The sequence below is a fragment of the Molossus molossus genome, unplaced genomic scaffold (genome assembly GCF_014108415.1).
Source record: "Molossus molossus isolate mMolMol1 unplaced genomic scaffold, mMolMol1.p scaffold_m16_p_12, whole genome shotgun sequence".
Lineage (NCBI taxonomy): Eukaryota > Metazoa > Chordata > Mammalia > Chiroptera > Molossidae > Molossus > Molossus molossus.
The window spans coordinates 63,327,904-63,355,541 of record NW_023425347.1 but is presented as its reverse complement, the minus strand read 5'-3'; the positions used below and the strand labels follow the sequence as shown (position 1 = coordinate 63,355,541).

The window sequence follows — 27,638 nt, the reverse complement described above, 5'->3', positions numbered from 1 at the left end:
AGACTCTCTGACAATTCAGCGGCATGGACAGCAGCTGAGCTCAGATGCTCCTGGCCCGTCACCAGGAAGGCAGTGTGTACTTGGGGTGCTTGTGGCTCGGCCTGTGCAGAGACCCCCTGCCCTCGCCTGCCGAGATGGCGCAGAACCAAGTGTCAGCTCCTTGGACAGCCACACCCTGACAGCCCGCGATCGCAGGTTTGCAGACGCTGGCAGGTGTGCGTGGGCGGGAGCATGGGCGTGGGCTACGGAAGAGGAAGGCCCGGAGCAGCACACATCCTCGGAAGGGGGGCATGTGCACAAACACAGGGCTTCCGAAGTGGGGCTCAGACCCGTGGGGTCCAGCAAGAGACCCGCTTGACCAAGGACGCGAGCGCTGCTGGGGGGCCTCTGTCAGCCATCAGCCTGAGCTCAGCATCCCTAACCGCGCCCTGCAGAGCAACAGGCTGTCCAGAGGACAGAGCGGCAGAGGCCTACTCACAGCCCCAGAATGAAGTGCGGGAGGAAGCGCAGCACTGTTCGCGCCAGGCTGCCCTCCGTGCCGCTGACACACGCAGAAAGATGTCAGTGAGACCCAGCTCTCCATTTTTGAAAAATTTATTTTATACCCTTAGAAGCTAAGAACTCTGCCACTCATGAACCAAATTTAGAATTAAAATTCTTCCCTGTTCATCTACTTTCTTTTGAAATTTTATAAACAAGATTCTGTACACAAGAGGTAGCAGAGGAAAATTCCAGTCTGCTTGTTCCGAGCTCAGAAGGTAACTGCACACACCTGTGTTAGCAGGGGGTGGGGCAGAGGGCAAGTCCGAGGACACAGCCTCTGGGTCCTGCGGCTCGCTCCAGCTGTCAGTGCTGAGGAGGTCGCGGTGCGATGCCGGCCGGACGCTCCGACACACAGACGTGGCCACCTACAGCGGGCCTCGCGAGGGGGGCTTCTTGAGAACACGCGGCACTGAGCTAGTTGTGCAATTCCTACTTTTTGAAAGATTTATAAAAACATCTTCATCCAAAATAGTTGGCAATAAAAATGACAACTCTTCCAAGGTAGCCTGTCACAAATGTCACTTTGTTGTACATTAAAGAAAGTCGTCAGCAGGCTTGTAGACTGCAGCCGTTGGCATCGAGTGGTTACTGGCTAAGTGGAAGGGATGGTCATTGCAGCAACAACGAAAGCGAGATTCGCCGGCACAGGTGATGCACACCGTGACGGAGGTCCCCACGAAGCTCTACAGTGAGGACAGCAGGTGCTGGGGTGCGGAAGGCGTTGTTTCCATAGGAAATAAGGGACTAGAAGTGGTGATTTCACTCCTGAATTTGGGCTCCTGAGTGCAGCAGCCAGCAATGATACCCCAACACATCTCACCACCGGCATGTCAAGGTCACGTCCCACACCACCTTTCTGTGAAGATGGTGGCAGAGATGGGGGAGCGCAGGGTAGAGGAAAACAGTAGGGCGTGGAATATTCATGTACTCGAAATCAGTCTTAAAGCATCACATTCAAAATTGCAAGAACACCAGAACCACAGAAAATGTGCCAACCGCCTCTGACCATTCTGAGGGCGCGGTGCTGACGAAAGCACCGCCGGCCGCGGGCGTCACACAGGCCACCCGGAGCCCGCGCACAGCCACGCCCGCCTTCAGCAGTGAGGTGGCTGGGTCACTGACAGTGCGCAGCTGTGAAGAGCTGACGGTCACATGTTCACAACGCAGGAGCCACCAACAAGGCACTTGGGGCTGGACACACCTCTGTGACTTGGCCATCTGACTGACAGCGGCCACCCGGCCCTGCCCGAGGCGCCTGGCGTTCTGAGCACGGAGAGCTGAGAACAAGGTGGAAATGGAACTGAAGGCGGAATAAGGCTGAAAATCTCTGCAGCAACTCAAGATACACCATGTAGACACACACAAGTGCTGGCTATGCAGCCCCACCCCGAGCAGCGGAGAGACTGGGTCACCTTGGGAACGGCAGCTGAGTGCTGGTCCTTCAGCTGCTTCCTAGTTATTTCTGGGAAATGAACCCGATCCCTTCAGTGTGAATTACTTGTGTTGAAGAGAAACAAAGTCTCCAACTCCTTGTCTACATTAAAATGACCAGAAACTCTCGAAGTACATCTCCCCATTCAAATATTTCACTTCGTATACAACCAGTACCAAGGGTTTCAGTAATTACGTTATAAGCAAAAGCAAATAAACGATTGCAGATCACATGGTCTAAGACTACAGTTTATTCAATATGTCTCCGAGCATTAAAAAGATGATTTCATGAAGTCAAACTCAATAAAATTATATCTTAAAGTGCTTTTTATTTTGCTGTTTTAAAATTTTGTTTTGGGAATAACTTACAACTTCTTTAGTGACTGATGTCAAAGAGTGTACCCTGTACTTCTAGAGAACACAGCACTTTTTTTTTTATTGCTCTCTTTTTTTTTTATCTCAATTATATCAGAAAGAATACCTTAAGTAGCTTAATAATTTTCCAATTTTTGATCCTGGTAACATTTCATCAAGATCCAAGTGTATGCCTAGGGCTCTCCTCCAAACCTATCTGAAATTCTTTACAAACAGGGAGACATATTAAATACAAAGGTCTGTGTAAACGGAATTCTCTACTATTTTACAATGAAAAGGAACTTTATCATGTTTACATAATTTTAAATTGGATATCCCTAATCAATGTTACTGCCAGATTAAAAATTTGCCCACACATCTAAAGGCAGCTTGCTATTTTAAAAATATAAAAACCAAAAGAATTTCATTTGTTACATCATAGAGAAAGCAACAGCTTTGCCCTCGCTTGTCTGGTATGTTCATGTAACAGAAGTCTGCCACCGGCGATTCCGCAGAACCGCCACCAAAAGGTAATCCACACGCGGACCATGCCTCGGGCAGCGGATCCCAGGTGGGGGTCCCCCTGCCTAAGCGCTCCCGACTCCTGGCCAGAGTGCTCCTCACACACACACTCCTCCCGCGCTGCGGCAGGCTCCTCCAGCCCACCTCCAGGTTCTTCAACAGGGGTCAAGGTGAGATTCTGATTTTAAAAAGGTGCCGAGCATCCAGGAACTGAGTTGACTCCCCATGGTGTGCTGGGCATATTCCTCTAGGGATCAACGTCATCTAGGTCACTTCTTAACTCACCAATCATCATGGGCGATTCTGAACCCTTTGAGAAAGAAAAGGAAATTCATACACAGAAAAGTTAGAGAGAAGGTTTATTTATGCTGATTTGTGTTGTTTAAACATGTCCTCATTTAACAATGTTTACCAAAGGGTAATAAAACATGACTATAACACCTTGTATTTGACAACTGCTGACTATGCAACACTTAAATTTCCACATTCTCCTTGAGTTGCTGGAACCAACCAGTGCCCTGCCCAAAGTCACAACGCTCACAGGCAACGCGGGCAGCTCTCAGCACCCGGGGAGCAACGGCACGGAGCAGGGAAGCACTGGTCGCCCCGACACCTGCTCCATGCCAAACCGTGCCTCACTGCCAAAGATGGCTCTGGAGTCTGCCTGTCACCAACCCTGTGGCCTTTGGCTTATACAGGGTGCGGCAAAAGTAGGTTTACAGTTGTGAATACATGCAAGTTTGTTCTCGTATATTATTATAATTTTTTCCATACGAACAGCTGTGAACCCACTGTTGCCACCGAGCACACTAAGTTCTGAATGCCCACCATGTGTCTTCAGACTGACAGTGGGGTAGGGGTGGGAGGAGCAGGGTCTTCCTGCAGGGGCATGGAAGCCGAGTGGGATGAGCAGAGGGGGAGGGCCGGGTGGAAGAGGCGGTACCTCCGGCGAGCTAACAGAAGGCTGCTGTGTCTAGAACTCAGACAGTGAGGGGAGCTGCGCAGGGCCACATCAAGAGGGGCTGCTGGGGACGCTGGCCTGGCCTGGCAGCAGTAGACGGCCGCTGAAGGTCTAAGCGAAGGAAGTGGAGAGAACAGGTGGAGGCAGGTGCCTATGGCGACGGAGCAGGATGAATGAGGTGTTTGTCTGACAGGATGAAAGGCATGGAGCATGAGCTGTCCAGAAGGACATCCTGCTTCCAGGTCCGGACACTGAGGGAGGGCCGGGCTGGGCGGGCTGGGCGTGCTGGGCGTGGGTCTCAGGAAGAGAGCTGGATGTCCAAGTCTGGCACTCAGAAGAGTCAAGGCAAGGCCAGGTCTGTGGGCACGGGCAAGAGGACAGAGCTGAGGGACACTTCCTGGTGGATGAGGCTGAGAAAGAACCACCAGAGGGGTGGGTGGAGAATAAGAACTTGGAGTCACGGGAGCCCCAGGAGACAGTGTTAAAGAGAAGGTGTGGCCAGTGCCATCAGACATCACTGAGTGGTCAGCTCAGATGAGGACCAGAAATGTAGGCCACTGAGTTGGAGGAGAGGGAGGGACTCAGCCAGGAAGAGGCTGAAGAATGAGTGAGAGATTAGAAAATAAAAGTTTTTTTTTTTATATCCTCACCTGAGGACATTTTTCCATATTTTGTTCAGATAGAGTGGGAGGGAGAGAGAGGAAGAGAGAGAGAGAGAAACATTGACGTGAAAGGGACACATCGAGTGGCTGCCACGCACACGACCCAACCAGGGCCGGGGACAAACTGCAACCGAGGTACGTGCCCTTAGCGGGAACTGAACCCGGGTCTCTCTGGACCACAGGCCAATGCTCTAACCACTGAGCCAAACCGGCCAGGACTAAAGTTAAGTTTTGATAACTCTTTGGAGAAGTGAGGCTGCACACAGGAGAAAAAGGGGGCAGACATGAGGGAAGAAGAGAGTTTTGAGAAGACGGGAGACAAGTGAGTGTGCCCACCACTGGGAGGATCGGCAGAGAGAAGGTCCAAGATGCCCCAGACGGAGAAAAGGACAGACTCGGTGTCTGAGCGGAGGCGGCGGCAGGCCAGGGAGCCCTGTCCGACAGCTGTCACTCTGCAGAAAGCGGGCGAGCCCGTTTCCCTTCGGTAAGTCGGGTAACAGCGACCTCACAGGGTTGTCATGGGGATCCAAAAGATTAAAAAAAAAAAAAAAAGACACACACAACATCAACAAGATTCATTTAATGAGGCCTCTGCCAAGCCCTGTAATGGAGCCACAGAGGAGACTGCCCTTCTGCAAGGTTACAGAGAAGAGGGAAGACACACATGTCATTACATTTACACCTGCTTCATTATTTTGTACACAGGTGTTTAATAAATATTTTATTCCTTTTCTACTAATTAGTACTGATTTTTTTTTTTTTAAATATAAAGTAAGCTTAAAATTATTCTTTGACTCCCCCATGAGGCCCTTCCGCTCAAGGGTCCATGTTTCCTAGAGCCTGGTGAAAGCAAAAGCTGGTGGGGTGGCCCCTCGGAGCCCGCAGACTGAAGTGCACAGCTGGGACGGAGGGGCTGGGCCTGGCTCTGCCAGACTGAGGTCACAGCCTCGCGGTCTCACGGTCAGCCCTGCCCCACTTTGAGAGCACACTGCGAGCCGAGCCGAGCCGTTGGACAGGGCCCTGGGGAGGGAGCCGGTGTCTCCTTTTCTCCCTGACTACGGAAATTCTTTCGGACAACTTCAGAGCGGGCGCTGCCCCCCACACAGGGACACGCCCCACCGTTATACCTGTTGCAAACGCCTCTCCCCGTTTTCATTCGCAGGACTGCCCTCCGACCCGTTACTGCTTCCTGATTGCTCTTTTTCATTCAGCAGAGCGGTGGCATATGCTAATGTGTCCTGTGGGAAATTTAAACACAAAAAGGAAATGTCAGGCAGTGTGGAGTGGCAAAGGCATCACCAAGAAAGGCTACCCTTCATTTGACCTTTGGAGGCACCGGGAGCCTTGAGGATGGTGCCTTCCTAGCAGCCCCCAGAGCACCCCTCAACTTCTGTGCCATGTGGGGGCCAAGCTGACCCACCCATTTTCTTCTATAATTTGCAAAGTACACACCAATTTGCTATCTTTTCATAAAAATTCAATAATTTCTTTTGCCCTTTCTCATTTTTTATTTATTTATTTATTTATTTATTATTTATTATTTTTTTTTCTATCCTCACCTGAGGACATTTTTCCATTTTTTGTTCAGATAGAGTGGGGGAGAGAGAGAGAGAGAGAGAAACATGGATGTGAAAGGGACACATCGAGTGGCTGCCACCCGCACAACCCAACCAGGGCCGGGGACAAACTGCAACCAAGGTACGTGCCCTTAGCGGGAACCGAACCCGGGTCTCCCTGGACCAAAGGCCGATGCTCCAACCGCTGCGCCAAACCGGCCAGGGCGCCCTTTCTCATTTTTAACCTATACCTACCTCTCTTCTCTGAGGCTATGATTCCTGAGAATAATACTAAATATCCTACCTAAGGGATTTCAAGCCACACAAACCAAAAGACAGCCCTTACCTGAGCTGAAATCGTTCGCTGAAAAGTCTTTCCAGTTGACGTTTCGTTAGAGACATTACTTTGTGGCGTCCAATAGTGTTCTGACATCTGAGATGAAAGGCCAACAATGCCATCAGAGATGACAAATAAGCCCACGTCAGCCCACAATGTCTACTGTTAGATAGAATATAAAAGCATCTAAAATAGTACATAAATCTGCCCAGACCTTCTATCACATAAGGAAAATTTCACTTTCGCTCAAGAGCTCAGTAAAATACTACTTCTTATACAATCATCCCTACTTTTTCACCTATAAAGTTAAGATGCATGTATTAAGACAAATATTTAATGTATAGAAATAGGTAACAACTGTACTAAAACATGCTTGAAGACAAAATATTTTGAGGCCAGTTTCAAATGAAGACTGAGAAGCTCTTCCCCAATAGGACGTGCTCCTACTGGTTCCAATCTCATAACCAGAAGAGTGCACAAGCCGGTCACCTTCTTCTGCAGCCACTGCACAGCCCAGCTCCAGCGGTGGGAATTCTCCTTGAAGTACTCTTTAGCAGCAGGACACCTGCCATTGGAGACTTTTATTAGCTAAATACTTTCTTTGCAAATATACTTATTTAATCTACAGCACTTTTAAAATTTTGAAACACAAATGCTACTTTCATTAAAGTTTAGTTGTCTTTATATTAGATTTTTACTTTTCTTTTTGGTTTGGATACATTCACATTATACTTCAAAAGTAAAAAAAAAAGGTAAATACATAGTAAAAAGTCTCATCTATCTCTAACTCATTTACTCAATTCTATTAAAATTCAAAGTTGAGAAATGAAAAATAAAAAACCTCACATCGAATAGTACATTTATTAAATGACCTCTTGACAGCATCCAGTTAATCTTTAGTATTTGTGATTTGAATAAGAATATTGTATTTAAACATGGTCTTAGAGCTGCCCTCGTATCTGAAGACAGTACTGATGGTGATATTGCCGCGAGTGAGTGTGTGTCAAACAGACATGGGAAGGATACAGAAGCACATAAAAACACTGGTATCTGGGCTGTGTATCTGCTGCAGCAGACATGCTCTGCGGCCCCAAACTACCTGGAAATGCCATTCCTAGACAAGTACTTATTTATGATAACATGCTGCCAACATCAAGCCTACTAATGAATGCACACACAATTGTGGCAGGATGATCTCCATCTGTGTTTGCAATGCTATGTCATACGGAAATGCATGTTCATGCATTATTTTAGTGAGGTTCTCATTAATATCTGTTTAGGATGCTCAAATACAGCAGATTAAGCCAAAAATATTCTCATTCTTATTTTGGTCAAGTCCAAGGATAGCAATACCCATTGCCTAAGAATCAGCAAAAATCTGGAGCAAAATAAAGGTACAAAGAAGGCTTGGTGCAAGACTCAGAGATGGCAGTGGGGCATGCTCAGTAACCTTGGGTTCTCATGCGGTTACTCTATCTTTTGTTTGCCCTTGTACTTACTACATTAGGGGAACTGAAGTAGCAAACCACTAAGTTTCCTTATAACATCAAGAACCTTTGCATTTCAAGTGTCTACTGACAGATGAATGGATAAACAAAATGTGGTATATGTCCACACAATAAAATATTACTCAGCTTTAAAAAAGGGAAATTCTGACATGCTACAACTCGGATAAACCTTGAGGGCTTCTTGCTAAGTGAAATAACCCAGTGAGACAAGGACAGACACTGTATGACTCCACTTATATGAAGTGCTCAGAGTAGTCAAATTCACAGAGACAGAAAGTAGAATGATGTTTTCCAGGGACTAGAGTGGGGAAAGAACGGGGAGTTATTGTTAATTGTTTAATGGGTACTGGGTTTCAGTTGTGAAAGATGAAAAAAGTTCTGAAGATGGATGTGGTGATGGTAGTACAACAATGTGAATGTACTTAATGCCACTGAACTCTACACCTAAAAATGGTTAAAATGGTAACTTTGATGTTACGCATATTTTACCACAACCAGAGAAAAACGAAGAAAGAACCTCTGCTTGCAGTCCATCAGCCTGTGTCCTGGTCCTGGCTCTGACTGCAGGCGGGTCACAGAAACCACCTGTGATGTGGGACTGGTAACAGTTCCTGACCTCACAGCTGTTGCCAAGTTAAATGAGAATACAGGCAAAGTATTCAGCACCCTGTCTGGATTCTTAAGTGTAAGTAGCTATAATGGGATTTTGTCTCAAGAGACTGTTTTGGAAGTGGGGACCTAGAACCTGAAAGAGTTGCTGCTTAGTATTACGTCATGAAAGACATCTCGAGTGAAGGCTCATGAACTCCTGCTGTTAAGATCCCCAACATCCACCTTGACTCCTCCTACTGTTCCTGCATAAAGCCTGGTGGTTTGGCCTTTTCCCCAAACGCTGTCAGGCCTGTCACTCGGCACACTTCCCTTCACATCTCTGAGACCATCTGTGCAGGTTTCTGCGCCACCGCAGCAGTCACACCCCGGCTGAGTCAGACTCTCTAGGTACCAACACAAGGAGGATTTTTTCTGGTCATATTTGAATTATAACCATTTCCTCCCTGCATTTTTGGGCCAATACTTACTTTTGAGCAAGAGTTACCAGAAATTTGACACACTGGTAGCAGCGACTGCTGTCCACATGGTTACTGTGGTGCATCAGCGCTGGAGGGAGAGAAGAGGGTGTGAGCGCCGAAGCCCTGGGACGGGAGTGGCCTCCTGTTCTGAAACTTCCCACCCACTCCTCTGGTGAGCAGATAAAGAGCTCAATTACAAGCGTGGTGCTGACTCAACAGGATTCCCCAAATTCTAAAGGGTAGAAATACTAAATAGTATTCAAGAAACACACATGGTGGTAACAGCGTCACTTTTAGAAGAAACGAATGGAGGTATTTTTATACTGGCTGATTATTCACCTAGAGACCCCCAAGCTTTTCCGCCCACCACACTACGGACAGGAGAGCAGTGCAACGCTTCAGTGTGATGAATAGAAACAGACGGCATTAGTTCAGTGCACTAAGGCGATCCTGCTCCGGGCTCTGCGGATTTAAAGGTAAACAGCACTTGGTCCTGCTCCTGAGGAGTGCACGGTGGTCTGCAGTCCCAGGGGCCTGTGCTGCTCTGAGCCACGCCCGCCCCAAGAGGCTGGTTTAGAATGTTGCAGCTACAGAACTTTCTAGCTTCATTTTCTTTTCTGCAATAAAGGAGGGCCTAAATCTTTTCTTAATACATAGCAAAATGTGAAATGACTCAGATTAACTGGAAAAACAGGTGGACGACAGGAGTTGGGTAAGACTATTTTTAACAAGTTTTTCCTACAATAGCTAGCTCACTAAAACCACTTTAGCCTTCTGAGAAAGAAAACTCTTCCAAAAACCTTTTATGAGCAGACAACAGAAATTTGGGTGCACTCATACCACAGGTGAAAAACTAATTAATTTCATGAGTTTGACAACATCCTGAGCCTGAGGTTTCAGCTTTTTCCTCCCCAATGGCTACAGAGTAGAACAAAAGGTCTCTTGTGTCAGAAAGTACCCCACACTGCACTTTACTAACTAAAGGCAGGGAGTGTCCAGGACGATCAGGTCATCTGGTTTTAATTCTCATGACTAGGGTGAGGGAACCCAATGGCCTTAATCCGACTTCTGTTGGATTCCTCACTGACCTACACTAGGGAGGGGTGGGGGGCAGACCTGTCAGGGAAGAGACTAGCTAGTGCACATTCACTATAGATGTTTCCCTTTAAGGCCAGGTATCCTTACCCAGTAGCCCATTTTCTGTCTCAAACACAAATTTGACTCGCTCTACTTGTATGGGATCTTCAATGACCTGTGGGAGGAAGTAAACAAAGGCTGGTAAATGAAAGGAGCTAGAGACATATGAAAAAATGTTCATCACTAATAATCAGAGAGATGCAAATTAAAACAACAATGAGGTATCATCTCACACCAGTCAGAATGGCTGCCATCAACAAATCACCAAACAGTAAGAGCTGGCGAGGGTGTGGAGAAAAGGGGACTCTAGTACACTGCTGGTGGGAATGCAGACTGGTGCAGTCACTATGGAAAACACTGTGGTGTTACGTCAAAAAATTAAAAATTGGCCCTGGCCAGTTTGGCTCAGTGGTAGAGCGTCGGCCTGTGGTCCAGAGAGACCAGGGTTCGGTTCCCGCTAAGGGTATGTACCTTGGTTGCAGTTTGTCCCTGGCCCTGGTTGGGTCGTGAGGGTGGCAACCACTCGATATGTCCCTTTCACATCAATCTCTCTCTCTCTCTCTCTCTCTCTCTCCCTCCCTCCCTCCCTCCCTCTCTCTCCCCCCATTCTATCTGAACAAAAAATGGAAAAATGTCCTCGGGTGAGGATAAAAAAAAAAAAATTAAAAATTGAACTTACATTTGACCCAGTGATCCCACTTCTAGGAATATACCCTAAGAAGCCTGAAACACTGATCAGAAAGAATATATGAACCCCTATGTTCAAAGCAGCACTTTTTACAATTGTTAAGATCTGGAAACAGCCCAAATGCCCATCAGTAGATGAGTGGATAAAAAAGTTGTGGTACACATACACAAAGGAATACTACGCAGCTGTAAGAAAAAAAGATCTCTGATCCTTTGAGAAGACATGGAGGGATCTGGAGGGTATTATGCTAAGCAAAACAAGTCAAGCAGAGAAAGACAAATATCACATGATCTCACTTATTTGTAGAATATAATGAACTAAACAAACTAATGAACAAAATAGATCCAGAGACATAGAAGTAGGGTACAGACTGACAAACCTCAGAAGAGGGGGTAATGGGGAAGGGGAAAGAGATAAACCACAGAACTTATATGCATATATGTATAACCAATGGACATAGACAACAAAGCTGGGGTTGGGGGGATGGGGAGGAGGGTGTCAATGGGGGTAAAAGAAGAAACATCTGTAACAAAAATAAATTAATAAAAATAAAAAAAAGAAGGAGCTTATGTTATAGCCACTGATGCCTCCTTTTTTTTTTTTGTTTAAAATAATTCAAGAGATTTAGTTTCTAGCTTAACAAAACCCAATACAAACAAATACCATGTCACTGCCATGTATCTCCACAGTACCTGAAACTTTAGAGTGCAGACAAAAACTATTTCATAATCCCTGAAGATCCACTTACTTCCTATCAATGTGTTCTTACCAACACCTACAGTTCTCTGTGGGTTATAAGGACTTATATGCCATGATCCTGAGGACGAGAGGGTTATGGTCCAACCTGTTCAACAACGTGTCAAAGTTCGGCTACCCTCAAGCTCTCCAGTCGATGTGGAGGTTCATGCACAAGGGCCGGTCTGGTCTCATTTCTAGTGCCGGCACCCAGCTGTGCAGCGCAGTAAGCCCAGGGGGCCGGGGTGGAGCAGACGAACAACGCGCAGCCTTACCCCTGAGGAGGGACAGCCTCCTAAAGCTTGTCAAGTGCTAGGACTGACAGGAGGTGAAGGGCCAGAGAGACAGGCTTTCGTGAATGGCATCCTCAGTGTAGTTCCTTCTTTGAATGCATTAATTGCCTACCTGTGCCAAGGCCTACACTCAGTTTTAGGGATCTAAAGGGAACCCAGTCCCTCCCTCCCTCTCTTTAAGGAGTTTCTGGGCTAATTCTCTCACTAGTTCACAAGCAGTCAACAACTCCTATTGATTTTGTTTCCAAAACACCTCTTGTTATGTCCCTTCGACATTGGCCTCTCCTCAGTACAGGCCTTGTCATTTCACACTCAGGGCACTGCCACAGACTTCAACATGGCCTTCCAAGTCTCACCTGCCTCCTTCTTTAGTCCACTCTTCAAAACAACTGCCAGGGGCATCTTTCTAAGACATAAATAGGCCACAGAACTCTCCTGCTTAAAACCCTGCCATAGCACTCGTCACTGACAGCAGAGGACGCACGCTCAAGTGTCTGGAGAACAGGATGGTAGGAAATAAGCAAAATGGGCTAGGCATCAATCAAAACGGAGTGGCGAGGACAGCAGGGACTTGGAGATCACGTGCCCCAGCAGAGGGGACCTGCTGCTGCTGCGGCTCTAGGTGGCATGCAAGACATGCAACCACCATGGCCAGATTACCTGCTTTCTCAATAAGGCCTCAATCCAGAAATTAGAAAACAAAACAAACTGGGTCAAATAAAACAGGCACAGGGGCAGAATGTGGCTATCAGGCCCCAGTGTGCAACCACTGTCCTACAGGAGAAGGGCCAAGTGTACTGGTCCCTGAGCCTTACTTCATCTGGTTTGGTTTCTTTCCTCACACCCACCCCGGTCCCACTCTTTCTAGTAATACCACCTACTTACAGTTCACTGAGCAGTCAGGGGTTTGGTGGAGGGCATGGGCTATGGGGCTAATTGCTTGCTCATATCCTAACTTTATGAGTTATTAAAGGTTGGTCTTAGGCAAATCACTCCGCCTGAGTTCTAATTTCTAATGTGATACTATATTTTGCTGATTATAACTGAATTTCCCATTAATATTTCCAAAATTGGATGCATCCTATAGACATTACATTTCAGTGTCATAGCTTGTAAAATTATTTCCAGTAGTACAATCAACGGTACCTCCGATCTGCATGAACTCGAGGTTACAGTGAGGTTTAACAAGGTTGTGCTTGTGCCCAGCACAGCCCCTGTCCACAGCAGGGAAGCCGTTATTCCTCTGCTCCCTGCACGGCCACTGCCTGTGTGCTTGTCTGGCTCCCTCCCTAACCGTGAGCCCCTTATTGCTCACCTCTGAGTCAGTAATGCATCACAAATAACTGATTTGAAGAGGATTTTTAGTAAGTGCAGGGCAATGAATGGAGAAACAATATAAGGACACACAACTTTTTATTTATAAACTATTCTGGCTAATACATGCCCAAATACAAGTGAATCAAAACATTTATGACTTACCAATATCTCATGAAGTAGTTGGAACGTATTCTTTAACTCATGCGGTGGAGCTGTTTCTAGTTGGTTCTGAAATGTTTTTTAAGAGTAAAAATTCCAGTAAGTCTTCAGTGGAAAGCATGCTGGCATGTCAGTCAACAATGTCAGATTCAAGCCCTATTAATACCACTATTTGGTTTACGTTGGCCAAGTCAATTCCTCTCTTTGGGGAGCCTCAGTTTCCCCAAATGCTAAATCTGGGGCTTGAAACAACCTCTGCAGTCCTACCAGTTGCAATACTCCGTGATTAGGAAGGAGAGGGGGAAAGATGAAGAGAATTTTAAGTCATTAAACAGGTCCAAATTTTCATTTCATTTATACATATCCTATTTTGTTTTCTAGAATATGCTGTTGTAGCTATGAAAATGCAAATGAGTATGCTCTGAGGTAACTATGCTATGAGTGAAGTGTGTAAGAAAAGCTGGTTTATGAAACAGAAATCTATCAAGTCACACCGAGCGAAGACAGCCAGGTTCAGAAGACTCGAGGCTTTGTGCACTTTAATAACCTCACACAGATACAGGATTAGGGGACCATAAAGGACACTGCCGTGCCACACCACAGTGCCAAGTGTCAGGCCTGGTGCTAAGTAAGCCTTCACACACCACACCTCACGAGAATCTCCACCATCTGTGAAGTCAAATCACACTTCCTCCCATTGTGCGGAGGAAGAAAATGCCCGAGGTCCTATCATCAGTAAACAGTAAGGGAGGCACTCAGTCGCTCTGATATAGGTCTGCACAGAGCAGGCTCAGAGCAAAACACACTTTAATAAGAGTCTGAAGACATAACCCATTAATCACCTGCTATTTGTCAGCACTATCTGTGACACTATTACAAATCCTGATGCAGGTAAGAAGGTGTGGCAGAAATTCTGTGGGCAGACACTAACATACATGGTGTAAATGTACAGAAAGAGGCCTGGAAGGACACACAGCAATGTGACAGTGCTGGCCCCTGGGGCAGGGTGGAGAGGGGACAAGACTGGCTGATGTTGTCAGTGGACTATGGCCTTATTTGTATGTTTTAATTTTTCACAAAGAGAATGCAGTCATTTATTGCCCATGTAATTAAAGATTAAAAACTAATAAAAATAGTATGTGTAGGCTTAAAGGGTTTTCTACCAATCCCTAGAAAGGCAGTAAACAATACGGTGAAGAGAATAGTCCTGGAGCCAGACTGCCCACATTCTAATTCCCACTCTCCCACCTATTAGGAGTGTGACTCTGGGCAAGTGAGTTACTCTGTGCCTCAGTTTCTCGAACTGTAAAATGGTGACAAAACAGTATCTACCTGAAAGGTCTACATGAGAATTAAATGAATTAAATATGTACTGTGCTTGGAGCAGTGCCTGGCATCCAGGAAGTACCATGTAAACAGTAGTAATTAACATACTGATCAGAGCTTCGCAATGAACTGTATCACGTCTCGCGTGAGAAAAACCTACTTCTGATTTTTAAAATGTTGCCCAGGGGCCAGTAATCTGAAATTGGAAAACACTTTGCTCAATAATGGTCACCACAGCATTATTAACTATAAAGCATTATGCCTCACAGCTGACATGGAACAGAATGCAAATGTGTTGCTAGTGAGGGATGGCTAGGTAAGCCATGGTGATCAGAGGAAAAGATGGTATACTCAGTAACTTTTAATGATATGGGAAATATTTATAATGCTAAGCAAAAAAACCGCACAAAATCATGAACACAATAAAATCCCAATTATGTTAAAATAGATGCATAGAAAATAAAAAAGAAATATAAGAGCATGTTTGTGGTGATTATCAGTGAACGATGGGATTTTGAGCCCTTTTTTAAAGGGGCCTATGTTATTTTTATGATTAGGAAAACAACCAAGGTTGTTAAAAGCAGCACACTGGCTGGGAGGCAGGCCTGCCCGCCAGGCTGCGTCCCACCTTGATGAGGTGCAGCATGGTGAAGGAGAAGCGCTCGTTGCAGAAGCAGCAGCTCACCACCATCTCCATGAGCGCCAGGAGTGAGCCCGTCAGCTCTCGCAGAGCAAACATCACCTGGTGGGAGGGAAAAGAAGCAGCTCTTCTTATGCCAGTTCGTTGTCCATAGGTTGTTCTGGCTTGAAATGAAACTTACACAGATTTAACATCATCAACACTGTCTCAAAATAGGGTTTTTTTGTTTTTGTTTTTTTTTAACTGCTAGAGCGCTCCATGGATAGATTACAGCTTGTCTAAGTCTTTCTGAAATTTAACACAATGGGTTGCAAATGCGCACTTTTCTTATGTCGTTTTCATCAGATTTTCAAAGGTAAATGCCTTCTCCAAATTAAAATAATTACTGATAGGTCTAAAAAATACATAATGTTCAGCTTAAAAAGAGATGTATAGCATAGCACTGTTAATGTTGATTAAAAAACAGCATGAGACATAGACCCATATATATGTTAAATCAAGTCATGGAAGGATCAGAAGATTCCATTCTCAAGAAGGGTAGTAGCTCGGGGTGGAAGGAGAGTGGCCTGGGCTGCGGACAGGCCACGGAGTGCTGCGAGCGGCCCACTCCCACACTCCTGAGGCTTAAAAAAAGCGTGCTTCAGACTTGTAATATTTTAGGACCAGGGACACATGTAAGAGATTGGGAACAAAATCTCTGACAATAAACTGAGTAATCGTGATTGGTGAGGCGCCATTTGCTTACTAGGACCTAGAGGGGTAATTAGTTGGGCTGGACCAGAGGACTAATAACATTCTCTTCTACTGATTATTTCCTTCTGATATATACATAGGAAGAAAAATAGTTAGAAAGAATCACTTCTTTTTTTAAAATGTTTTTTTTTTAAAGAGAGGGGATAGGGGAGAGAGAGAAACATGGACTGGCTGCCTCCTGCAGGCCCGTACCCGAGATCAAGCCCGAAACCCGGGAATCAAACATAGACCTCTCAGTCCATGGGATGATGCTCAGTACACTAAGCCACACCAGCCAGGTGAGTCACTTCTTCTCTTAATAATACCATTCTTCATCAGAATAACATGCAAAATATAACTATAACTAACAAAAGGTATTTTTCCTCAGAAAAAATAAAGAGAAAATGGCTTTAGAAAAACAAGTACATACCTCTAACAGGTAAGGTTTCCCTTCAGACAAGAACAACAAGGCTTCTACTTCCTCATGGAGGGGCAGCAGAGGGCTAGAGGGAGCAATGCTTATAGGCGGCCGCTGTTTAAATACACCAGGAGCTGCAGGAAACCAGAGAAACAAAGCCTGTCTCACTTTATGCTAGTTGATGAAACAGACATCTACAAGGTGAAGCCATGTTCTCAAGATTCACACATACACTGCTGAGCACTTACAACCTACTCTCTCACAGTCCGGCGAGGAAGCCAGACATGCAGATAGGAGAACATGTTACCTATTTATTTCAATGCTTGCCTAAAATGTAGGTGTGATTATTAAGATCTCTAGAATTCTAGTGATCCCCCACCAAGACAATCTTTCAAAGAAGTAAAATATAAATCATACATGGAAAAAATGCCCAATGTGATTCTGAAAAGGCACTGCATGAGACCCTTCTGTTCTTCAAACACCGCCTATGCTCAGAACTAACTGACCCATATGGAGGGGGTTACCCTGTTTGCTAGAAAAACAGAACTCACACTATCTTCTTTTACAAACCTATCTCAACTCATGTTGGGTAGCTTTGTCTTTTTAGATGAATGAATCAGATTGAGGAAGCAAACTCTACCTGGAGCCAAGGCCCCTTAGGGCAATACACACTTCGGATCGGAGTGGCGCTCTGATTCTTACCTAGTTCCCTGTGTTCTGATCTTACTGGCAGACGACACTAAACCCAAACACAGCCTCTGGGTAAATGCCCTCTGGCTGTGAGACCTGTGCAGGATACTAACCCTCTGTATCTCAGTTTCCTCATTTACAGAAGGGAAAATGCCCCTCTTATAGGTTTGCTGAAGGGATTATAAACACAATAAATTAAAAAGACAGTCGCAGTACACAGAAAACACTGAATATTTTTCAGTGGCTCGTTGTATTAGTATTGCTACTGCTGTTGGTGCCTTCATGACAAGGCCTAGGAACAGTACAAAAACACAGTGCACACAGGTCAGAACAGCAGGTAACCATATAGGACAATCTGTGTCTGCTCTATGAAATGAGGGCTGAATTACTGGTTGTGGGTGACAAAGCAGGAAATGTTACCAACTATATCTTATATTCAAATATATTTCAATGACTTAACTTACAGTTGAAATCCCTTCGTTTTCACAAAGTACTTAAACATTTTATCTCATTAACCCTAAGTACACCTGAGGGGTTGTGTTTTCAGTATTTCCATTTTGTATTGAGAATGAGAGGGTCAGGTGGCTTGGTCAAGACCACATAGCTAGGAGACTCCAACCCACACCCTGGCAATTTTACCACTAGATGAGTTGTGACAATTATGTTAATGAATGAACTCCGAATTAACCTTTAATTCTAGATTTTTAATCCTTACACACCCCTCTCCCCAAATAAACAACTGACTTTCTCTTGTGACAAACAAGTCAAATAAAGTCTAACATGAATTAAAACAGTATCAAACAGCCAAATGAGAAATAAGTAACATTCACTTAATTGTTAACATTGTTACCCTCCACACGCTATGACACACTCAGTACCCTTCATTGTTCTGATGTATTAAAGATACACTCAGCTCACCAACGTTCCTCTGGGAAGAGACATCGGAATGCAAAACGAGCAACGCCACCGTGTTGTGAAGATTCCCAAACTCTCGAGCTTGTGCTGAGCTCCATCGTCGTATCTGTGGTCAGAGAACATAGAGTGGACTTTCGTGTTTTGAGTAGAGATAACACGATGAGGAAGGGTGCTGGTTTGTGATAAGATGGGCCACGATTATTTCTCAATATTTGATAGTAAAGGAGGTCAAAGTACAAGAAGTCATAGGTTTTGAGCTAGCATCATAGTGTTTTTCCCTTTAGATATATTAACTCATATTCTAAAGCAAGTCCATTTGTGTATTCTAATTTGGGTACTGAGTGCTCACTATGTGCTGGTGATGGGGAAGACCCATGAGGCTGGAGACCGGGTGCCTGGCCCTCCTCCACCACTCACTGCGTTGTGTGGGTGTCGGCAAGTGTTTCATGGTATCACTGCCTGACCCCATGGTACAATGGCAGAGATAACCTACCTGCCAAATGAACCTTAAACGTGAAAATGTTTTCAATGCTATGTGCTCCATAAATGCAAAACAATATTGATTATATGGTGCAGCTGAAGTACAGTGAATTTAAATCAATAGCCATTGTCAGTGGAGTCCCTGAAGTGGAAGAGCTTGAGTGAAAATGATGTTGTGGATCTCAACATAATATCCTTACACGGAGCAGGCTCTGGTGCCAGAGCTTGTTTTTCAAGCCTGAAGACAGAACAGCAGGGCGCAGTCAGGAAGCCGAGAGGAGGCCTGAGCAGCAGCCTGCCTCCCTGAACAAAGGAAGGAAAACTCCTATTCGGTGCATTATATACAGGGGACACCAGAGCTGGGTCTGAATCCCGGCTCCACAACACTTTAGCTTTGTGACTTTGAACAAGTCACTTGTCTGCGCTGCAATTCTTGCCTGAGAATGGGGATGAAACTGTCTATTTTACTGAACTGTATCGGTGATAGGAAATAAAGTAACCAGTTGTGTTGGACACATAATAGGCAGCCTATAAATATAAATAGTATTTATCATTACTGCACATTCATATCACACGTACTTTAAATCTATCAAACAAAATAAATATAATGGATGGGAGAAACACACCAATATAGAAACTTCAAACAGGAGTCTACATACCACCTTGAACGCGCCAGCTCTTTCTCGTCTGATCTTAGAAGCTAAGCAGGGTCGGGCCTGGTTAGTACTTGGATGGGAAACTTCAAACAGGAGAGCCCTTTCACACCTATCTAACCTGTTATTACAAAACAACTACCCTTCATTCTGAATATGCTCGGCAGTATATCTGCAGCAACAGCTTCTGGTATATAATAGTACAATTTCACATTGGAACTCTGGCCTGGTTACTAGCATTCCAGAAGCGAGCACCACCCAAACGGCCTTGCTCTCGGTGCCAAGAGCAAGTGGGAGACCCAACGCCACTAGTCCTCGCAGGTTTTGTAATCCCCGCATCAGAATCTTTCCTATGACACTTTACGTTTTAACTGACGCTCTAGTTCAGTGGTTCTCAACCTTCCTAATGTTGCGACCCTTTAATACAGTTCCTCATGTTGTGGTGACCCCCAACCATAAAATTATTTTTATTGCTACTTCAATAAGTGTAATTTTGCTACTGTTATGTCTTAGGCGATCCCTGTGAAAAGGTCGTTCGGCCCCCAAAGGGGTCGTGACCCACAGGTTGAGAACCGCTGCTCTAGTTAGTCATTTCCATGGGTTGTTCTTATCAGAAAATTCTGAGAAAGCTGTAAAAATAATTGAACTATAAAGAATTTTAAACTCTATATAGTATTAGTATCTGGACTCTTCTGAAGTTAAACATATTTATCACCTACCCAGAGAAATACAGAGACCACGGAAAGACGGCCCTCACGGGGCTGTAAAGGAGGCAGTACCTGATTGTTCTGCCGGCTGGCCCCCAGGAGAAAGCTGATCATGTGTCGCAGGGCTGAATGCCTCAAAAGCAGGTCTCCAGCCCTGATACCTTGCTGTCACAAGACATTGAGAATGACAAATTATATTCCTATCCAGACAAAAATTAGTTTTAAAACACAATTAAATGAGAAGTCTTAAGGAGTAAGTTTTTAAATTCTATAATTTACGGTCAGAAAATACTTGTTAAGAATCTAAGTTAAAAAACTCTTAAGTTCCAACAGCCTCACATTGCTTCACAAAGGCTACAAAACATGTAATTAGACTCTAGCTTTAACACAGACTTCTGCTGTCAATGAGTAACTACACCTCCCTGTATCTGAATTCTTGCAATATCCATGAATTAAGATTTTTAAGAATAAACAGTCATAAAAACATATCATATAAATACAATACTGACCAAATCAGTCTATATTTTTTCCATGTATAAAATTCCTTTAGACTATAAATATTCTGTATTATGAAAAGAGAAAAAAATCATTTACCTTTTGTACAAAAGTGTTGAACAGGAAAAAGTACTGAGCACAGTTTTTACAATTTTCTGGGACGTCTTTATCCAAGAGAGCAAGTAGTACCTCCAGCAACTGGTGAAGGCTTTTTAACTGGTCAGAGGAAAGATGAAATTACATAAAGAAAAACAATGTAAGACAGACATTTGTACAGAATCAATTCAAAGTAAATCACCATAAGAACAAAAGGAAAGTCTGGTTGATACAATCCAGTCTCAGTTTCAGATGGATTTATGCTTTGAAGAGCAAAAACAGAATGATCAATTTTACCTGCTGGGGAATACTGGTACTATAGAAATAATTCAAAGAAAAGCCTAGTTTTGTTTCCTAGATGTCACAGTCAAGGGTGTGATTCAACAACCTGATGGGCAATTTCTCGCTATTTCTTAAAAAAAAAAAGGTGGTGGGGATGGTGGTGGTGAGAGGAAACATCTCTCTGAATCCCTCCCTCCTCTATGCTACCTCTTCACATAATCACAGATGCAAAGAATAAAAAACACAGACACAGGCATAGGCTAGAGATCAAGCCAATGGAGCAGATGGAGAGCAACAGCCTGACAGAATGACAACGGCAATATCGACTCAACTGTGAACTTACTTGAAAGCCCGCTGACGCCTCATGGAAAGCTTTGAAAAACATTTTATTTGTTTAGAAACCATTTTGGTTATCACATTGCTTCTTCTTTCCCTCCCACCCCAACTGATTTTGGACAAGTCCCTAGAAATTCACCTGTGATCTGAGAATTAAGACCAGGTTTACTCCTACTCCTGTTGATTTATTTCCTCTGAAGATGGTGTTCGTAGACTTTTAAAATACTCCCATCCATCCTGTCACACCCATTATAAATACAGTAAAATCTACATTTATATAGCACTTCATTTTCAAAGTACTTTACAATACAAGGTGGGTGGCAAGAGGCACCATTTCCATTATGAGGGACAAACTGACATGAAATGCATCAGCTGGATCTGGATAAATAGGATTTACTGAGGCGAAAGGCTTCCATGTTTACGTCCTGCACCACTCCTCCCCCTCCTACCACTTGCAGTTCTGCCTTCAGAGGTTGGTGGGGTGATACGGTGTGGCCCGACCCCATCTATAGGGAGACTGCAATAATTCTATCTTTATCTTTTGTCTGGGTTGGAGCATGGGAGGAAGGAGAAGGATGAGAAGGTTCTCATGTTAAATATCTTACCCAACTTTCACAGGGGTATTTCAGAGCAATGGTATCCAAACTATCCTAAGCAGCTCCCAATGACCTATTTTATATCTTCTGCATGCAGGTAACATTTTGTTTGGAAAATAGTTCTGCTGTTTAAGCTTATTGAAAACCAATGTCACAGAGTAAACCTCAACTTCCTTATGATTCCTGGACTGAGAGACCATCTTCTGGGTTCTTCCTAAGGGGCACGTTTGCCCTCCTTGTTCATTCTGGACCGAGCAGACCTCCCGAGGCTCTCTGCTCTAACAGCACACCTGAGTCAGGCAATGCTGAAGGAACTAGGTGCTCGGGTGTCAAGTACTGTGTCTGGATTGAATGTCTCCCTTAAAGAACCTGCTCAAGGTTGCGTAACAAAGTCAACAACTGTATTTGAAGCAGCAATTTCCAGATTTTGCATTTAGTTCATTGAGACACTGTCTCCAGCCAATGTTTATAAGGAGCCAATTAGTTTTGAAAATGACATTTTTCAAAGTTTTCCATGTAGTGTCAGCTGTTTGAAACAGCAAACTTGGGAAGTAATGCTGTATTTGCTAGGACTTAATAACAGATTGAATAATCACACTTACAATGTGTCATTTATTTCCCTAAGTCTTAAAATCTTTGGGGCTCGAGGATGGTAATAAATACCATGGTTTGTTTTGGCATGTATAGAATTCTGAACCAGAAAATAAGCTACAGAAAATAGGATTAGGAAGAAGAAGAAATTCAGAGGAACAGGAACAGATTAGGGAACAATGAAAACCAATGAAGGAACTAGCCAATGCCCCAGGACGAACGGCACTATTTGGTTTGGTTGCCAACTGCAGGTTTAGGTCATAAAAATAGTTTATGAGGAAAGAGACAAAGCCAGGGGTGTCTTAAAATGTCTAAGGGTCTAGACTAGGGTCTCCAGACTCAGGTTAGTCTCAGCGCAGAGATCTAATACAAACTTTTGAGAGAAGTCTTTGAAAAGGGAGTGTTCTAGCGAGAAAATTCTGGAGCAGACCAAAACACTCCTCAATTCCTGGTCTACCTTGGTTTCTGGGATATGAAGAGGAAAAGTCAGAATGCCTTCTACCTGGCATCCATCAGAAAGGTAGTTACAGAGGGTATATTTTACGTGGCATAATGACCAGATTGCAATCCTAGGTTTTCTTTCTTATTATGTGCAATTTTAAACATTTGGTAAAACAATGTATAAATACAATTTAAACACGAGACTGACCTTATCCTGATAAAACAAGGCACTGTCCAGGGTTTTCTCCAGAATGGTGGCCACAGCAACTCGTACTTCTCTCACATTGCACTCCAACAAGAATATCCTCAAATAATGAGAAATGTGGTGTAAGAAAGCAAGACAGATTTCTGTAAGTCAACCTTCCCAATGTGGGTCCTACCTACAATTCATGAAACAAAATTACTCCAAGATACTGGTTCAAGTCTTCTGAAAGCTTTGGCACACCTTGCGGCCACTGTGAAGGAGGAAGGCCAAATGGGAAAACAAGAACCCTGAATACTGAAAAGTAAAGTCTTTCTTTTTTCTTCTCTTCCCCTAAAATGAGTATCTGTATAAATACAATTTTGGACTTAAAGAGATATAAAAGCAAAAAACCTAAAATCTTATAAATTCTTTCACTCGGGAGATCTCCCTGGAACCCCTTCGTTTTCTCAGAATAAGATGCCCCCCCCCCCACCGTGTACTTATACTTCGATCCCTTCCCTTCCCTTTCCTCTCCTCTCCCTCCCCAACCCTTCCTTATAACTCAGCGCTAAAAGTATCGGAGGCTGAAAGGCCCTGCTTCCCTCCTTTCCTTTTCTGTGGTGATGATGTCACGCCTGGTATTCTGTGTCACAGATACTACACTGTGCATACAAACGCTCCATCTAACTCAGTCCTTGCCAGCTGGTGTCTGGATGAGGCAGCCTCAGCTGTGCTGGGGGCCAAGCCAGGCAGAAACATCTGCTCTTGGGGCTGGGTGGTGGAAATGACCTGAGAGCAGACAGGTAACCACATGTTTCTCCACGGTCAGCTTTTCCTTCGCTGCTTCATATACTCACTTTGACATGACAACCCATGTTATAATCACCCAAGTGAAAAACTTCTCTATCACTTCTTATACAGATGCTTCCTGACTTACAATGGTTTGACTTACGGTTTTCCAACTTTACAAGGGTGAGAAAGCAGTAGCATTCAGTAGAAAGTGTACTTTGAATTTTGATCTTTTCTCCTGCTAGCAATTTGGTAAGATACTCTTATGATGCTGGGTATTGGCAGTGAGCTGAGCTCTCTGTCAGCCATGTGGTCATGAGGGTCAACAACTGATACCTAATAGTGTACTCATTGCGTTAGGTGATTTTGTCCAACTGCAGGCCAAAGTAAGTGTTCTCAGCACATTTAAGGTTGGCTATGCTAAGCTATGATGTTTGGTAGGTCAGGTGTATTAAATACATTCCCAACTTATGGTATTTTCCAACTTATGAAGGGTTTATTGGGACGTAACCCCGTTGTAAGTCAAGGAGCATCTATATTTCTTAACAGAAGATTCTCAGTATTCCATGAGAAAGATTTAAATATAACATCATATTGATGACCCAAGTCTTGGTTCAGGGAACAGCGGTGACAGCAGCTCTGGGCTCTGAGTGCAGCACTGGTGTCCCTTCCTCGGCTCCCAGCAGCATGCTAATGACCCTGCCTCTTACACAGGAGGCTGAAAGGAGCTTCACCTCTGCTCATCCGTCACTGTGAATGCACTAGCCGCCTGCCGACCCAGACAGACACGGCTCTGTTCCAACTCCTCTAAGATTCCAAGCGACGACTATAAGAACATTTAAAAGATGACAAGTACTCCTGTAATATTTAGCACTAGAGGCTTGATCAGATTTGGGTACAATTATTTTGGAAAGAATATCTACAGAGGGTGTCCACATTTCTTATCATAGACACCAGGAAGCACCACGAGAATGCAAACAAATCCAGAATACGGGAAAACAACTAGTCTCCACCTGCACCCCCCAACCCCCAATAAATGACATGACCAAAAAAGGAGGTGGTATGGGGTAAAGAAACAATGACAGGTTGAGAGAATCTTAAGAGACATACAAACTCAATACATGTGGAGCTTGTTTGATCTTGATTTGTCCAAACTCAATGGCAAACTAGTATTTTTGAGACATCTGAGGAAATCTAAAGATGGACTGGGCATCGAATGATATGAAGAAGTTATTATTTCTGTTTAGTGTGATAATAGTGTTTATATTGTTGTTGTTTAAAAACCATGTTAACAGATACATGCTGAAATTTTTAATGAAATTATATGATGTCTGAAATTTACGTTAAAATACTTCAGAAGAAACAAAACATGCATGTAAGCACGTGTGAGGACTGGTAACGTGGACAACCTGAGGTGGAGAATAGGTACAGAAGAAGGTACATTATTCTATCTACTTTTGTGTACGCTTAAAAACCCACAAAAAACAATTTGGAAAAGTACCCTTCATGTTAGTATTTTTAATTTCTTTAGATCAATTTGCAAGCAATATTTATTACTAATCTAATTTTGTTTTACAAATATAATTTAAGAACTGCCTAAAAAAGAATGACACTGAGGGGCTGATCTGAGAGACAAGACCCTCTTCACATTTACAGTCACTAAAATACTAGCATAGTGGTATAGTTATTATTTAGTTGTAACAATAATAATCTATCAAAATTTCTAAAGAAATAAGTAATTAGAGAAAGAATATTTACTCTTCAAAAGTATGAAATCATAGCAGTTGATAATGATGAGTATTGGGCTTTATAAAGAAAGAGACATGTCCTGGCTGGTCTGGCTTAGCAGTTAGAGCGTCGGCCCACGGACCAGAGTCGTGGGTTCGATTCCAGTCAAGAGCACTTATCTTGGTTGCACTTTGGTCCCCGGCCCTCATCGGGGTCATGCGGGAGGCAACCAATCTATGAGTCTCTCTCACATTGAGATTTCTCTCTGTCTCTCTCTCTCTGTCCCTCCCACTGTCTGAAAGTAAATAGAAAAATATCCTTGGCTAAAGATTAAAACAAAGAAAGAGACAAAATATAACAAATTCTACCAGGAAAAGTTCAGATTAGGTAATTAATTCACTGGGATTCTTTACCTTTAGGAATTCGAAGAAACCAAAACATACTACCAACGAAGTTAATGAGTTTCTCTGGATACATTTGAATATAAGGGAATGAATTAAGTATTTGCCATGTTCCTTCCAAATAGATGATGATTCTATGACATTCTACAATACTCAAAGAGTCCTAATGGGAAGATATTTTGGAACTGAGCTAAATAACTGGGTGAAAGGTTATCACCAATGCAAACTCTAAAGAGACAGGTATATAACACTTCAAAGGAATGTTTACTTGTTCTCTCTTTATGAACTGTATGCATGTATGTTGTACAAATACCTGAGTGCTTACTATTTGCCTGGCTCTGTGTAGAGTAGGGAACCAAACAAAAGTAGTTTCTGCCCTTAAGAAGCTGGAGTTCAGTGGGGAGACAGGTAACACAACAGAGCAGATGAACAGGGAAGAGCCACTATCGATGAGTGATTGGGAGTAAACAGCCTGACATCTGAGGGATAAGAAGGCACTTACTATGCACAGAGTAGAAGGGAAAATGTTCCAGATAGAATATCAGGCTCAAGGGTCTTTAGGCAGGAAAAAAGCTTAGTGTGTTGAGTAAACCTGGAAGGATAGACACAGACTATATTCAAGTCAGGCCTTGTGAGTTATGGTAAGAATTTTGGATTTTATCATGAGTGCAATGGGAATCCACTAACATTTTTTAAAGTAGAAAAGTAACACAATATAACTTGTTTTAAAATTAACACTTTTGTTGCTGTATGGGGTAGATGGAGGAAGGAGAGGTGGAGATATCAAGAAGGCAAACAAACAAACATCTGAAGCACAGACCTAGGGATGAAGGAGACATGGGATCAAGAGTTTTGATTAGATCTCTAAGCTGCCACCAGACTGTGGGTCCCTGAGGAAAGGGACTTGTACTTCGGGCGTTGGGACAGGGTTGTCTGGCCATCCACACATACGCTCTCCTTGCATTCACTGAACACCGTGTATGAGTCTAGTCCAACAGAGATGGTTTTGGAAAGAATGATTTTGAAGTGACCTGAATGATTTTCTCACTGCTTCATCAGTGAAGACAGTTTAAAATTGATTCCAATCAGAAAAATAATTTCAAGTTGAAATAAAAAGAGCTACAAAAAGCTTCAGCTCTAAATTGCTAGGACAAACACAGATTTCTTTTAATTAAAAGTCTCAACACTTACTTTATCAATTCTCGTCCTTCAGAACTAATAAAATATTCAACTAGCCACTGACAAGCATCAAAACTCTTAGAAAGCAATGCCTCAATAGTGGCAATCCATTCTTCAGTGTCAACCCTTTAAAAAGCAAAGAAAAGTGATGTTAGGAGTACAGTCCCAGCAAATAACCCCCCAGAGTATCACTCCATTTAAAAAATTTTTATTTTTTGTGGGGGTGGGTAGAAGATAAGTTAAATACTTAGTGACTGCTAACTAACATAGCTCCATGCACCCCAGAAGCCAGTGCTTTCCAGTCTTTGGTACCTGTGGTGTGACTCATCCCTCTCACCCCCAAAAAGAAAAAAAGTATAAAGAAGCTATCTGCATCTTCTTAAAAAAACTTCAATTGCAAAATGCCTAAAAACTTTGTTTTGCTTAATTAACATTTACAAAATGCTTACTTTCTACATTTTTATATTTTATTGTTACAATAATTAATGTCCTTTTTTAAGAAATAAAATATTTGGACAGAAAAAAGATGTAACGACTATACTACCCACGACTTTATACCACCTCTCTCCAGTCCCTGGTGCTCCCAAATGGTTCGTTAACAACATGGAAATAGTGTGCAATGTGTAGACAGCTGGAGCAAATTCCACAAAGAAAAGTAACCAAATAAATTTCCTTAGTCAATCCTA

At 43.5% G+C, this 27,638-nt stretch overlaps 1 protein-coding gene across 3 annotated transcripts in view; it reads right to left on the bottom strand.

The window, feature by feature from the left end:
* Positions 1–2,167: 2,167 nt before the first annotated feature.
* USP24 (ubiquitin specific peptidase 24) overlaps positions 2,168–27,638 on the bottom strand; it is a 138,751-nt gene continuing 113,280 nt past the window's right edge. For 2 of the 3 annotated variants that reach the window (XM_036255872.1, XM_036255870.1), the window contains exons 55-68: positions 26,965–27,078; positions 22,880–22,976; positions 20,429–20,545; positions 19,907–19,999; positions 17,998–18,100; positions 16,402–16,523; positions 15,228–15,341; positions 13,277–13,342; positions 10,130–10,196; positions 8,954–9,032; positions 6,856–6,931; positions 6,376–6,462; positions 5,601–5,711; positions 2,168–3,160 (exon numbers count right to left, since the gene is read on the bottom strand). In XM_036255872.1, the coding sequence (XP_036111765.1) occupies positions 3,098–3,160; positions 5,601–5,711; positions 6,376–6,462; positions 6,856–6,931; positions 8,954–9,032; positions 10,130–10,196; positions 13,277–13,342; positions 15,228–15,341; positions 16,402–16,523; positions 17,998–18,100; positions 19,907–19,999; positions 20,429–20,545; positions 22,880–22,976; positions 26,965–27,078 (1,309 nt within the window). In that variant the 3' untranslated portion in view covers positions 2,168–3,097. The remainder of the gene's footprint in view (positions 3,161–5,600; positions 5,712–6,375; positions 6,463–6,855; positions 6,932–8,953; positions 9,033–10,129; positions 10,197–13,276; positions 13,343–15,227; positions 15,342–16,401; positions 16,524–17,997; positions 18,101–19,906; positions 20,000–20,428; positions 20,546–22,879; positions 22,977–26,964; positions 27,079–27,638) is intronic. The other variant, XM_036255871.1, reaches the window with a different exon arrangement.